At 44.1% G+C, this 16,281-nt stretch overlaps 1 protein-coding gene across 1 annotated transcript in view; it reads right to left on the bottom strand.

Annotated features, from left to right (window-relative positions):
* nf1a (neurofibromin 1a) overlaps nt 1–15,895 on the bottom strand; it is a 177,398-nt gene extending 161,503 nt beyond the window's left edge. The window contains 1 exon segment of the mRNA XM_079246402.1: nt 15,653–15,895. Coding sequence (XP_079102528.1) covers nt 15,653–15,712 — 60 coding nt within the window. The 5' untranslated portion in view covers nt 15,713–15,895.
* Between the last annotated feature and the right edge of the window lie 386 nt (nt 15,896–16,281).

Here is a 16,281-nt window from a genome sequence, read left to right as displayed (position 1 = left end):
ATGTGTTTATCCTGGCGTAGGAGGGTTTAGATCCCACTAAACGTGACATTAAACTGATGTGTTTATACTGGCATAGGAAGGGTTTAGATTCCACTGAACGTGACAGTAACTTAGATCCCCCAGAACGTGACATTTACTTCACGTGTTTATACTGGCGTGGGAAGGGTTCAGATCCCACTGAACGTGACATTAACTTCATGTGTCTGTCATGGCGTGGGAAGGGCTTAGTTCCCACTGAACATGACATTAACTTCATGTGTTTATCCTGACGTGGGAAAGGTTCATATCCCACTGAACGTGACAGTAACTTCATGTGTTTATCCTGGCGTAGGAGGGTTTAGGTCCCACTGAACGTGACAGTAACTTAAATCCCCCTGAACGTGACATTAACGTCATGTGTTTATAGTGGCGTGGGAAGGTGTTTAGATCCGAATGAACGTGACATTAACTTCACGTGTTTATCCTGACGTGGGAAGGGTTCATATCCCACTGAACGTGTCATTCACTTCATGTGTTTATACTAGCGAGGGAAGGGTTTAGATCCAACTGAACGTGACAGTAACTTAGATCCCACTGAACGCGACAATGACTTCATGTGTTTATACTGGTGTGAGAAGGGTTTAGATCCCACTGAACGAGACATTAACTTCCTATGTTTATACTGGCGAGAGAAGGGTTTAGATCCCACTGAACGTGACAGTAACTTAGATCCCACTGAACGTGACATTAACTTCATGTGTTTATACTGGCGTGAGAAGGGTTTAGATCCCACTGAAAGTGACATTAACTTCATGTGTTTATCCTGGCGTGGAATGGTTTAGATCGCACTGAACGTGACATTAACTTCATGTGTTTATCCTGGCGTGAGAAGGGTTTAGATCCCACTGAACGTGACATTAACTTCATGTGTTTATACTGCCGTAGGAAGGGTTTAGATCCCACTGAACGTGACATTAACTTCATGTGTTTATACTGGCGTGGGAAGGGTTTAGTTCCCACTGAACGTGAAATTAACTTCATGTGTCTGTCATGGCGTGGGAAGGGTTCATATCCCACTGAACGGGTCATTAACTTCCTATGTTTATACTGGCGAGGGAAGGGTTCAGATCCCACTGAACGTGACAGTAACTTAAATCCCCCTGAACGTGACATTAACTTCATGTGTTTATCCTGGCGTGGGAAGGGTTCAGATCCCACTGAACGTGACAGTAACTTAAATCCCCCTGAACGTGACATTAACGTCATGTGTTTATACCGGCGTGGGAAGGGTTTAGATCCGACTGAACGTGACATTAACTTCATGTGTTTATCCTGGCGTAGGAAGGGTTTAGATCCCACTGAACGTGACATTAACTTCATGTGTTTATCCTGGCGTGGAATGGTTTAGATCGCACTGAACGTGACATTAACTTCATGTGTTTATCCTGGCATAGGAAGGGTTTAGATCCCACTGAACGTGACAGTAACTTAGATCCCACTGAACGTGACATTAACTTCATGTGTTTATACTGGCGTGAGAAGGGTTTAGATCCCACTGAACGAGACATTAACTTCCTATGTTTATACTGGCGAGGGAAGGGTTTAGATCCCACTGAACGTGACATTAACTTCATGTGTTTATCCTGGCATAGGAAGGGTTTAGATCCCACTGAACGTGACAGTAACTTAGATCCCACTGAACGTGACATTAACTTCATGTGTTTATACTGGCGTGAGAAGGGTTTAGATCCCACTGAACGAGACATTAACTTCCTATGTTTATACTGGCGAGGGAAGGGTTTAGATCCCACTGAACATGACATTAACTTCATGTGTTTATACTGGCGAGGGAATGGTTTAGATCGCACTGAACGTGACATTAACTTCATGTGTTTATCCTGGCATAGGAAGGGTTTAGATCCCACTGAACGTGACATTAACTTCATGTGTTTATCCTGGCATAGGAAGGGTTTAGATCCCACTGAACGTGACATTAACTTCATGTGTTTATCCTGGCGTGAGAAGGGTTTAGATCCCACTGAACGTGACATTAACTTCATGTGTTTATACTGCCGTAGGAAGGGTTTAGATCCCACTGAACGTGACATTAACTTCATGTGTTTATACTGGCGTGGGAAGGGTTTAGTTCCCACTGAACGTGAAATTAACTTCATGTGTCTGTCATGGCGTGGGAAGGGTTCATATCCCACTGAACGTGTCATTAACTTCCTATGTTTATACTGGCGAGGGAAGGGTTCAGATCCCACTGAACGTGACAGTAACTTAAATCCCCCTGAACGTGACATTAACTTCATGTGTTTATCCTGGCGTGGGAAGGGTTCAGATCCCACTGAACGTGACAGTAACTTAAATCCCCCTGAACGTGACATTAACGTCATGTGTTTATACTGGCGTGGGAAGGGTTTAGATCCGACTGAACGTGACATTAACTTCATGTGTTTATCCTGGCGTAGGAAGGGTTTAGATCCCACTGAACGTGACATTAACCCGATGTGTTTATACTTGCGTGGGAAGGGTTTAGATCCCACTGAACGAGAATTAACTTCATGTGTTTATCCTGGCGTAGGAGGGTTTAGATTCCACTGAACATGACAGTAACTTCATGTGTTTATCCTGGCGTAGGAGGGTTTAGGTCCCACTGAACGTGACGGTAACTTAAATCCCACTGAACGTGACAGTAACTTCATATGTTTATACTGGCATAGGAAGGGTTTAGATTCCACTGAACGTGACAGTAACTTAGATCCCCCAGAACGTGACATTTACTTCACATGTTTATACTGGCGTGGGAAGGGTTCAGATCCCACTGAACGTGACATTAACTTCATGTGTCTGTCATGGCGTGGGAAGGATTTAGTTCCCACTGAAAGTGACATTAACTTCATGTGTTTATCCTAACGTCGGAAGGGTTCATGTCCCACTGAACGTGACAGTAACTTAGATCCCCCAGAACGTGACATTTACTTCACGTGTTTATACTGGCGTGGGAAGGGTTCAGATCCCACTGAACGTGACATTAACTTCATGTGTCTGTCATGGCGTGGGAAGGGCTTAGTTCCCACTGAACGTGACATTAACTTCATGTGTTTATCCTGACGTGGGAAAGGTTCATATCCCACTGAACGTGACAGTAACTTCATGTGTTTATCCTGGCGTAGGAGGGTTTAGGTCCCACTGAACGTGACAGTAACTTAAATCCCCCTGAACGTGACTTTAACGTCATGTGTTTATACTGGCGTGGGAAGGGTTTAGATCCGAATGAACGTGACATTAACTTCACGTGTTTATCCTGACGTGGGAAGGGTTCATATCCCACTGAACGAGACATTCACTTCATGTGTTTATACTAGCGAGGTAAGGGTTTAGATCCAACTGAACGTGACAGTAACTTAGATCCCACTGAACGTGACATTAACTTCATGTGTTTATACTGGCGTGAAAAGGGTTTAGATCCCACTGAACGAGACATTAACTTCCTATGTTTATACTGGCGAGGGAAGGGTTTAGATCCCACTGAACATGACATTAACTTCATGTGTTTATCCTGGCGTGGAATGGTTTAGATCGCACTGAACGTGACATTAACTTCATGTGTTTATACTGGCGTGGGAAGGGTTTAGTTCCCACTGAACGTGAAATTAACTTCATGTGTCTGTCATGGCGTGGGAAGGGTTCATATCCCACTGAACGTGTCATTAACTTCCTATGTTTATACTGGCGAGGGAAGGGTTCAGATCCCACTGAACGTGACAGTAACTTAAATCCCCCTGAACGTGACATTAATTTCATGTGTTTATCCTGGCGTGGGAAGGGTTCAGATCCCACTGAACGTGACAGTAACTTAAATCCCCCTGAACGTGACATTAACGTCATGTGTTTATACTGGCGTGGGAAGGGTTTAGATCCGACTGAACGTGACATTAACTTCATGTGTTTATCCTGGCGTAGGAAGGGTTTAGATCCCACTGAACGTGACATTAACTCGATGTGTTTATACTTGCGTGGGAAGGGTTTAGATCCCACTGAACGAGAATTAACTTCATGTGTTTATCCTGGCGTAGGAGGGTTTAGATCCCACTGAACGTGACATTAACTTCATGTGTTTATACTGGCATAGGAAGGGTTTAGATTCCACTGAACATGACAGTAACTTCATGTGTTTATCCTGGCGTAGGAGGGTTTAGGTCCCACTGAACGTGACGGTAACTTCATGTGTTTATCCTGACGTGGAAAGGGTTCATATCCCACTAAACGTGACAGTAACTTCATGTGTTTATCCTGGCGTGGAATGTTTTAGATCCCACTGAACGTGACATTAACTTCATGTGTTTAACCTGGCGTGAGAAGGGTTTAGATCCCACTGAACGTGACATTAACTTCATGTGTTTATAATTGTGTGGGAAGGGTTTATATCCCACTGAATGAGACATTAACTTCCTATGTTTATACTGGTGAGGGAAGGGTTCATATCCCACTGAACGTGACATTAACTTCCTATGTTTATACTGGCGAGGGAAGGGTTTAGATCCCACTGAACGTGACATTAACTTCATGTGTTTATAATTGTGTGGGAAGGGTTTATATCCCACTGAACGTGACATTAACTTCCTATGTTTATACTGGCGTGGGAAGGCTTTAGATCCCACTGAACGTGACATTAACTTCCTATGTTTATACTGGCGAGTGAAGGGTTTAGATCCCACTGAACGTGACATTAACTTCATGTGTTTATCCTGGCGTAGGAGGGTTTAGTTCCCACTGAACGAGACATTAACTTCATGTGTTTATACTGGCATAGGAAGGGTTTAGATCCCACTGAACGAGACATTAACTTCATGTGTTTATCCTGGCGTAGGAGGGTTTAGATCCCACTGAACGTGACATTAACCTGATGTGTTTATACTGGCATGGGAAGGGTTTAGATCCCACTGAACGAGACATTAACTTCATGTGTTTATCCTGGCGTAGGAGGGTTTAGATCCCACTAAACGTGACATTAACCTGATGTGTTTATACTGGCATAGGAAGGGTTTAGATTCCACTGAACGTGACAGTAACTTCCTATGTTTATACTGGCGAGGGAAGGGTTTAGATCCCACTGAACGTGACATTAACTTCATGTGTTTATCCTGGCGTAGGAGGGTTTAGTTCCCACTGAACGAGACATTAACTTCATGTGTTTATACTGGCATAGGAAGGGTTTAGATCCCACTGAACGTGACATTTACTTCACGTGTTTATACTGGCGTGGGAAGGGTTCAGATCCCACTGAACGTGACATTAACTTCATGTGTCTGTCATGGCGTGGGAAGGGCTTAGTTCCCACTGAACATGACATTAACTTCATGTGTTTATCCTGACGTGGGAAAGGTTCATATCCCACTGAACGTGACAGTAACTTCATGTGTTTATCCTGGCGTAGGAGGGTTTAGGTCCCACTGAACGTGACAGTAACTTAAATCCCCCTGAACGTGACATTAACGTCATGTGTTTATACTGCCGTAGGAAGGGTTTAGATCCCACTGAACGTGACATTAACTTCATGTGTTTATACTGGCGTGGGAAGGGTTTAGTTCCCACTGAACGTGAAATTAACTTCATGTGTCTGTCATGGCGTGGGAAGGGTTCATATCCCACTGAACGTGTCATTAACTTCCTATGTTTATACTGGCGAGGGAAGGGTTCAGATCCCACTGAACGTGACAGTAACTTAAATCCCCCTGAACGTGACATTAACTTCATGTGTTTATCCTGGCGTGGGAAGGGTTCAGATCCCACTGAACGTGACAGTAACTTAAATCCCCCTGAACGTGACATTAACGTCATGTGTTTATACTGGCGTGGGAAGGGTTTAGATCCGACTGAACGTGACATTAACTTCATGTGTTTATCCTGGCGTAGGAAGGGTTTAGATCCCACTGAACGTGACATTAACCCGATGTGTTTATACTTGCGTGGGAAGGGTTTAGATCCCACTGAACGAGAATTAACTTCATGTGTTTATCCTGGCGTAGGAGGGTTTAGATTCCACTGAACATGACAGTAACTTCATGTGTTTATCCTGGCGTAGGAGGGTTTAGGTCCCACTGAACGTGACGGTAACTTAAATCCCACTGAACGTGACAGTAACTTCATATGTTTATACTGGCATAGGAAGGGTTTAGATTCCACTGAACGTGACAGTAACTTAGATCCCCCAGAACGTGACATTTACTTCACATGTTTATACTGGCGTGGGAAGGGTTCAGATCCCACTGAACGTGACATTAACTTCATGTGTCTGTCATGGCGTGGGAAGGATTTAGTTCCCACTGAAAGTGACAGTAACTTCATGTGTTTATCCTAACGTCGGAAGGGTTCATGTCCCACTGAACGTGACAGTAACTTAGATCCCCCAGAACGTGACATTTACTTCACGTGTTTATACTGGCGTGGGAAGGGTTCAGATCCCACTGAACGTGACATTAACTTCATGTGTCTGTCATGGCGTGGGAAGGGCTTAGTTCCCACTGAACGTGACATTAACTTCATGTGTTTATCCTGACGTGGGAAAGGTTCATATCCCACTGAACGTGACAGTAACTTCATGTGTTTATCCTGGCGTAGGAGGGTTTAGGTCCCACTGAACGTGACAGTAACTTAAATCCCCCTGAACGTGACTTTAACGTCATGTGTTTATACTGGCGTGGGAAGGGTTTAGATCCGAATGAACGTGACATTAACTTCACGTGTTTATCCTGACGTGGGAAGGGTTCATATCCCACTGAACGAGACATTCACTTCATGTGTTTATACTAGCGAGGTAAGGGTTTAGATCCAACTGAACGTGACAGTAACTTAGATCCCACTGAACGTGACATTAACTTCATGTGTTTATACTGGCGTGAAAAGGGTTTAGATCCCACTGAACGAGACATTAACTTCCTATGTTTATACTGGCGAGGGAAGGGTTTAGATCCAACTGAACATGACATTAACTTCATGTGTTTATCCTGGCGTGGAATGGTTTAGATCGCACTGAACGTGACATTAACTTCATGTGTTTATACTGGCGTGGGAAGGGTTTAGTTCCCACTGAACGTGAAATTAACTTCATGTGTCTGTCATGGCGTGGGAAGGGTTCATATCCCACTGAACGTGTCATTAACTTCCTATGTTTATACTGGCGAGGGAAGGGTTCAGATCCCACTGAACGTGACAGTAACTTAAATCCCCCTGAACGTGACATTAATTTCATGTGTTTATCCTGGCGTGGGAAGGGTTCAGATCCCACTGAACGTGACAGTAACTTAAATCCCCCTGAACGTGACATTAACGTCATGTGTTTATACTGGCGTGGGAAGGGTTTAGATCCGACTGAACGTGACATTAACTTCATGTGTTTATCCTGGCGTAGGAAGGGTTTAGATCCCACTGAACGTGACATTAACTCGATGTGTTTATACTTGCGTGGGAAGGGTTTAGATCCCACTGAACGAGAATTAACTTCATGTGTTTATCCTGGCGTAGGAGGGTTTAGATCCCACTGAACGTGACATTAACTTCATGTGTTTATACTGGCATAGGAAGGGTTTAGATTCCACTGAACATGACAGTAACTTCATGTGTTTATCCTGGCGTAGGAGGGTTTAGGTCCCACTGAACGTGACGGTAACTTCATGTGTTTATCCTGACGTGGGAAGGGTTCATATCCCACTAAACGTGACAGTAACTTCATGTGTTTATCCTGGCGTGGAATGTTTTAGATCCCACTGAACGTGACATTAACTTCATGTGTTTAACCTGGCGTGAGAAGGGTTTAGATCCCACTGAACGTGACATTAACTTCATGTGTTTATAATTGTGTGGGAAGGGTTTATATCCCACTGAATGAGACATTAACTTCCTATGTTTATACTGGTGAGGGAAGGGTTCATATCCCACTGAACGTGACATTAACTTCCTATGTTTATACTGGCGAGGGAAGGGTTTAGATCCCACTGAACGTGACATTAACTTCATGTGTTTATAATTGTGTGGGAAGGGTTTATATCCCACTGAACGTGACATTAACTTCCTATGTTTATACTGGCGTGGGAAGGCTTTAGATCCCACTGAACGTGACATTAACTTCCTATGTTTATACTGGCGAGGGAAGGGTTTAGATCCCACTGAACGTGACATTAACTTCATGTGTTTATCCTGGCGTAGGAGGGTTTAGTTCCCACTGAACGAGACATTAACTTCATGTGTTTATACTGGCATAGGAAGGGTTTAGATCCCACTGAACGAGACATTAACTTCATGTGTTTATCCTGGCGTAGGAGGGTTTAGATCCCACTGAACGTGACATTAACCTGATGTGTTTATACTGGCATGGGAAGGGTTTAGATCCCACTGAACGAGACATTAACTTCATGTGTTTATCCTGGCGTAGGAGGGTTTAGATCCCACTAAACGTGACATTAACCTGATGTGTTTATACTGGCATAGGAAGGGTTTAGATTCCACTGAACGTGACAGTAACTTCCTATGTTTATACTGGCGAGGGAAGGGTTTAGATCCCACTGAACATGACATTAACTTCATGTGTTTATCCTGGCGTAGGAGGGTTTAGTTCCCACTGAACGAGACATTAACTTCATGTGTTTATACTGGCATAGGAAGGGTTTAGATCCCACTGAACGTGACATTTACTTCACGTGTTTATACTGGCGTGGGAAGGGTTCAGATCCCACTGAACGTGACATTAACTTCATGTGTCTGTCATGGCGTGGGAAGGGCTTAGTTCCCACTGAACATGACATTAACTTCATGTGTTTATCCTGACGTGGGAAAGGTTCATATCCCACTGAACGTGACAGTAACTTCATGTGTTTATCCTGGCGTAGGAGGGTTTAGGTCCCACTGAACGTGACAGTAACTTAAATCCCCCTGAACGTGACATTAACGTCATGTGTTTATAGTGGCGTGGGAAGGGTTTAGATCCGAATGAACGTGACATTAACTTCACGTGTTTATCCTGACGTGGGAACGGTTCATATCCCATTGAACGTGTCATTCACTTCATGTGTTTATACTAGCGAGGGAAGGGTTTAGATCCAACTGAACGTGACAGTAACTTAGGTCCCACTGAACGCGACAATGACTTCATGTGTTTATACTGGTGTGAGAAGGGTTTAGATCCCACTGAACGAGACATTAACTTCCTATGTTTATACTGGCGAGGGAAGGGTTTAGATCCCACTGAACGTGACAGTAACTTAGATCCCACTGAACGTGACATTAACTTCATGTGTTTATACTGGCGTGAGAAGGGTTTAGATCCCACTGAACGAGACATTAACTTCCTATGTTTATACTGGCGAGGGAAGGGTTTAGATCCCACTGAACGTGACATTAACTTCATGTGTTTATCCTGGCATAGGAAGGGTTTAGATCCCACTGAACGTGACAGTAACTTAGATCCCACTGAACGTGACATTAACTTCATGTGTTTATACTGGCGTGAGAAGGGTTTAGATCCCACTGAACGAGACATTAACTTCCTATGTTTATACTGGCGAGGGAAGGGTTTAGATCCCACTGAACATGACATTAACTTCATGTGTTTATACTGGCGAGGGAATGGTTTAGATCGCACTGAACGTGACATTAACTTCATGTGTTTATCCTGGCATAGGAAGGGTTTAGATCCCACTGAACGTGACATTAACTTCATGTGTTTATCCTGGCGTGAGAAGGGTTTAGATCCCACTGAACGTGACATTGACTTCATGTGTTTATACTGCCGTAGGAAGGGTTTAGATCCCACTGAACGTGACATTAACTTCATGTGTTTATACTGGCGTGGGAAGGGTTTAGTTCCCACTGAACGTGAAATTAACTTCATGTGTCTGTCATGGCATGGGAAGGGTTCATATCCCACTGAACGTGTCATTAACTTCCTATGTTTATACTGGCGAGGGAAGGGTTCAGATCCCACTGAACGTGACAGTAACTTAAATCCCCCTGAACGTGACATTAACTTCATGTGTTTATCCTGGCGTGGGAAGGGTTCAGATCCCACTGAACGTGACAGTAACTTAAATCCCCCTGAACGTGACATTAACGTCATGTGTTTATACTGGCGTGGGAAGGGTTTAGATCCGACTGAACGTGACATTAACTTCATGTGTTTATCCTGGCGTAGGAAGGGTTTAGATCCCACTGAACGTGACATTAACTCGATGTGTTTATACTTGCGTGGGAAGGGTTTAGATCCCACTGAACGAGAATTAACTTCATGTGTTTATCCTGGCGTAGGAGGGTTTAGATCCCACTGAACGTGACATTAACTTCATGTGTTTATACTGGCATAGGAAGGGTTTAGATTCCACTGAACATGACAGTAACTTCATGTGTTTATCCTGGCGTAGGAGGGTTTAGGTCCCACTGAACGTGACGGTAACTTAAATCCCACTGAACGTGACAGTAACTTCATGTGTTTATCCTGGCGTAGGAAGGGTTTAGATTCCACTGAACGTGACATTTACTTCACATGTTTATACTGGCGTGGGAAGGGTTTAGTTCCCACTGAAAGTGACATTAACTTCATGTGTTTATCCTGACGTCGGAAGGGTTCATGTCCTACTGAACGTGACAGTAACTTAGATCCCCCAGAACGTGACATTTACTTCACGTGTTTATACTGGCGTGGGAAGGGTTCAGATCCCACTGAATGTGACATTAACTTCATGTGTCTGTCATGGCGTGGGAAGGGCTTAGTTCCCACTGAACGTGACATTAACGTCATGTGTTTATCCTGACGTGGGAAAGGTTCATATCCCACTGAACGTGACAGTAACTTCATGTGTTTATCCTGGCGTAGGAGGGTTTAGGTCCCACTGAACATGACAGTAACTTAAATCCCCCTGAACGTGACATTAACGTCATGTGTTTATACTAGCGAGGGAAGGGTTTAGATCCAACTGAACGTGACAGTAACTTAGATCCCACTGAACGCGACAATGACTTCATGTGTTTATACTGGTGTGAGAAGGGTTTAGATCCCACTGAACGTGACAGTAACTTAGATCCCACTGAACGTGACATTAACTTCATGTGTTTATACTGGCGTGAGAAGGGTTTAGATCCCACTGAACGAGACATTAACTTCCTATGTTTATACTGGCGAGGGAAGGGTTTAGATCCCACTGAACATGACATTAACTTCATGTGTTTATCCTGGCGTGGAATGGTTTAGATCGCACTGAACGTGACATTAACTTCATGTGTTTATCCTGGCGTAGGAGGGTTTAGATCCCACTGAACGTGACATTAACCTGATGTGTTTATACTGGCATGGGAAGGGTTTAGATCCCACTGAACATGACATTAACTTCATGTGTTTATCCTGGCGTGGAATGGTTTAGATCGCACTGAACGTGACATTAACTTCATGTGTTTATCCTGGCGTAGGAGGGTTTAGATCCCACTGAACGTGACATTAACCTGATGTGTTTATACTGGCATGGGAAGGGTTTAGATCCCACTGAACATGACATTAACTTCATGTGTTTATCCTGGCGTGGAATGGTTTAGATCGCACTGAACGTGACATTAATTTCATGTGTTTATCCTGGCATGAGAAGGGTTTAGTTCCCACTGAACGTGTCATTAACTTAGATCCCACTGAACGTGACATTAACTTCTTGTGTTTATACTGGCGTAGGAAGGGTTTAGATCCCACTGAACGTGACATTAACTTCATGTGTTTATCCTGGCGTGAGAAGGGTTTAGATCCCACTGAACGTGACATTAACTTCATGTGTTTATACTGCCGTAGGAAGGGTTTAGATCCCACTGAACGTGACATTAACTTCATGTGTTTATACTGGCGTGGGAAGGGTTTAGTTCCCACTGAACGTGAAATTAACTTCATGTGTCTGTCATGGCGTGGGAAGGGTTCAGATCCCACTGAACATGACATTGACTTCATGTGTTTATCCTGGCGTGGGAAGGGTTTAGATCCCAAAGAACGAGACATTAACTTCATGTGTTTATACTGGCGTAGGAAGGGTTCAGATCCCATTGAACGTGACATTAACTTAGATTCCACTGAAAGTGACATTAACTTCATGTGTTTATACTGGCGTAGGAAGGGTTTAGATCCCACTGAACGAGACATTAACTTCATGTGTTTATCCTGGCATGGAATGGTTTAGATCCCACTAAACGTGACATTAACTTCATGTGTTTATCCTGGCGTAGGAAGGGTTTAGATCCCACTGAACGTGACATTAAATTCATGTGTTTATCCTGGCATGGGAAGGGTTCAGATCCCACTGACCGTGACATTAACATAAATCCCACTAAACGTGACATTAACTTCGTGTGTTTGTCATGCCGTGGGAAGGGTTTAGTTCCCACTGAACGTGACATTAACTTAGATCCCACTGAAAGTGACATTAACTTCATGTGTTTATACTGGCGAGGGAAGGGTTTAGATCCCACTGAACATGACATTAACTTCATGTGTTTATCCTGGCGTGGAATGGTTTAGATCGCACTGAACGTGACATTAACTTCATGTGTTTATCCTGGCGTAGGAGGGTTTAGATCCCACTGAACGTGACATTAACCTGATGTGTTTATACTGGCATGGGAAGGGTTTAGATCCCACTGAACGTGACATTAACTTCATGTGTTTATCCTGGCGTAGGAGGGTTTAGATCCCACTGAACGTGACATTAACTTCATGTGTTTATCCTGGCGTAGGAGGGTTTAGATCCCACTGAACGTGACATTAACCTGATGTGTTTATACTGGCATGGGAATGGTTTAGATCGCACTGAACGTGACATTAACTTCATGTGTTTATCCTGGCGTAGGAGGGTTTAGATCCCACTGAACGTGACATTAACCTGATGTGTTTATACTGGCATGGGAAGGGTTTAGATCCCACTGAACATGACATTAACTTCATGTGTTTATCCTGGCGTGGAATGGTTTAGATCGCACTGAACGTGACATTAATTTCATGTGTTTATCCTGGCATGAGAAGGGTTTAGTTCCCACTGAACGTGTCATTAACTTAGATCCCACTGAACGTGACATTAACTTCTTGTGTTTATACTGGCGTAGGAAGGGTTTAGATCCCACTGAACGTGACATTAACTTCATGTGTTTATCCTGGCGTGAGAAGGGTTTAGATCCCACTGAACGTGACATTAACTTCATGTGTTTATACTGCCGTAGGAAGGGTTTAGATCCCACTGAACGTGACATTAACTTCATGTGTTTATACTGGCGTGGGAAGGGTTTAGTTCCCACTGAACGTGAAATTAACTTCATGTGTCTGTCATGGCGTGGGAAGGGTTCAGATCCCACTGAACATGACATTGACTTCATGTGTTTATCCTGGCGTGGGAAGGGTTTAGATCCCAAAGAACGAGACATTAACTTCATGTGTTTATACTGGCGTAGGAAGGGTTCAGATCCCATTGAACGTGACATTAACTTAGATTCCACTGAAAGTGACATTAACTTCATGTGTTTATACTGGCGTAGGAAGGGTTTAGATCCCACTGAACGAGACATTAACTTCATGTGTTTATCCTGGCATGGAATGGTTTAGATCCCACTAAACGTGACATTAACTTCATGTGTTTATCCTGGCGTAGGAAGGGTTTAGATCCCACTGAACGTGACATTAAATTCATGTGTTTATCCTGGCATGGGAAGGGTTCAGATCCCACTGACCGTGACATTAACATAAATCCCACTAAACGTGACATTAACTTCGTGTGTTTGTCATGCCGTGGGAAGGGTTTAGTTCCCACTGAACGTGACATTAACTTAGATCCCACTGAAAGTGACATTAACTTCATGTGTTTATACTGGCGTAGGAAGGGTTCAGATCCCACTGAAAGTGACATTGACTTCATGTGTTTATCCTGACGTGGAATGGTTTAGATCCCACTGAACGTGACATTAACTTAGATCCCACTGAAAGTGACATTAACTTCATGTGTTTATCCTGGTGTAGGAAGGGTTAAGAGCCCACTATACATGACATTAACCTGATGTGTTTATACTGGCGTGGGAAGGGTTTATATCCCACTGAATGTGACATTCACTTCATGTGTTTATCCTGGCGTGGAATGGTTTAGATCCCACAGAACGAGACATTAACTTCATATGTTTATCTGGCGTCGGAAGGTTTCAGAGCCCACTGAACGTGACATTAACCTGATGTGTTTATCCTGGCGTGGGAAGAGTTTGGATCCCACTAAACGTGACAGTAACTTCATGTGTTTATACTGGCGTGGAATGGTTTAGATCCCACAGAACGAGACATTAATTTCATGTGTTTATCCTGGCATAGGAAGGGTTTAGATCCCAGTGAATGTGACAGTAACTTAATGTGTTTATCCTGTCGTCGGAAGGTTTCAGAGCCCACTGAACGTGACATTAACCTGTTGTGTTTATCCTGGCGTGGAATGGTTTATATCCCACTGAACGTGACATTAACTTCATGTGTTTATCCTGGCGTGGAATGGTTTAGATCCCACTGAACGTGACATTAACTTCATGTGTTTATACTGGCGTAGGAAGGGTTTAGATCCCAGTGAACGTCACATTAACTTCATGTGTTTATACTGGCGTGGGGAAGGTTTCAGAGCCCACTGAACGTGACATTAACCTGTTGTGTTTATCCTGGCGTGGAATGGTTTATATCCCACTGAACGTGACATTAACTTCATGTGTTTATCCTGGCGTAGGAATGGTTTAGATCCCACTGAACGTGACATTAACTTCATGTGTTTATACTGGCGTAGGAAGGGTTTAGATCCCAGTGAACGTGACATTAACTTCATGTGTTTATACTGGCGTGGGGAAGGGTTTAGATCCCACTGAACGTGACATTAACTTCATGTGTTTATACTGGCGTGGGGAAGGGTTCAGATCCCACAGAACGAGACATTAACTTCATGTGTTTATCCTGGCGTGGAATGGTTTAGATCCCACTGAACGTGACATTAACTTCATGTGTTTATCCTGGCGTAGGAAGGGTTTAGATCCCACTGAACGAGACATTGACTTCATGTGTTTATCCTGGCATGGAATGGTTTAGATCCCACTGAACGTGACATTAACTTCATGTGTTTATACTGGCGTGGGAAGGGTTAAGAGCCCACTGAACGTGACATTAACTTCATGTGTTTATCCTGGCGTGGAATGGTTTAGATCCCACTGAATGAGACATTGACTTCATGTGTTTATCCTGGCGTGGAATGGTTTAGATCCCACTGAACGAGACATTAACTTCATGTGTTTACATGGAAAATGAGGCCTGCTAACGTTAGCCAGCTAGCTGCTACCAGACAACATGCCAGCTGAGGAACAGTATGAAATACAGCTGACACCTGAGTGGCGTGTTATTGTGTCTCCGTGGGGCTGTGCCCTTCCAAACCCCAGTGTGGATGACTGTGCTGACGGCTCGTGGGGACGGTGCGAGCTCAGCCCATGTCCAGGGTTCTGTAGCAGGGACAGCCTGCACGCTTCTGCGGGGAAGCGACGGCTCATCCGGGACTATTTTATCTCTGATCGAAGCTCAGAAAGAAAAACACTGTAGGTTCAAACAGTCCCCAAACTTGCACCACCCATGTAGTGAATCTGCCCGTCTTACCTGCTCATCAAACCTGGAGATCACGGCCTGGACCCATTCCACTGGTTTGTGAGCCGCCATGGCCGCCGGAGGAAGCGCAGAGCCGGGCAGAGCCGTGCGGCCAAGTCCCAGGCGCGGAGCCGGAGCCACGGGCTTATATATGCATGAAAAGGCGTCCTGGATGGATGAAGAAGGACAAGAGGGGCGAGTATTTTTCCCTTTCTGTAGAATTCACCATGCCACCGCCATGACACACCACCGGAAGTCTTCTTCGATGGGAGGTGTTGTTGCATCAAGCTGGCTGAAATGTAAAGAAAGACAACTTCCAGGATGGGAGGTGTTGTTGCGTCAAGCTGGCTGAAATCTAAAGAAAGACAACTTCCAGGATGGGAGGTGTTGTTGTATTAAGCTGTCTGAAATCTAAAGAAAGACAACTTCCAGGATGGGAGGTGTTGTTGCATCAAGCTGGCTGAAATGTAAAGAAAGACAACTTCCAGGATGGGAGGTGTTGTTGCGTCAAGCTGGCTGAAATCTAAAGAAAGACAACTTCCAGGATGGGAGGTGTTGTCGCATCAAGCTGGCTGAAATGTAAAGAAAGACAACTTCCAGGATGGGAGGTGTTGTTGCGTCAAGCTGGCTGAAATCTAAAG

This window comes from Telmatherina bonti (genome assembly GCF_933228915.1).
Source record: "Telmatherina bonti genome assembly, chromosome: 9".
Taxonomy (NCBI): domain Eukaryota; kingdom Metazoa; phylum Chordata; class Actinopteri; order Atheriniformes; family Telmatherinidae; genus Telmatherina; species Telmatherina bonti.
This window is presented reverse-complemented; position numbering and strand designations above follow the sequence as displayed.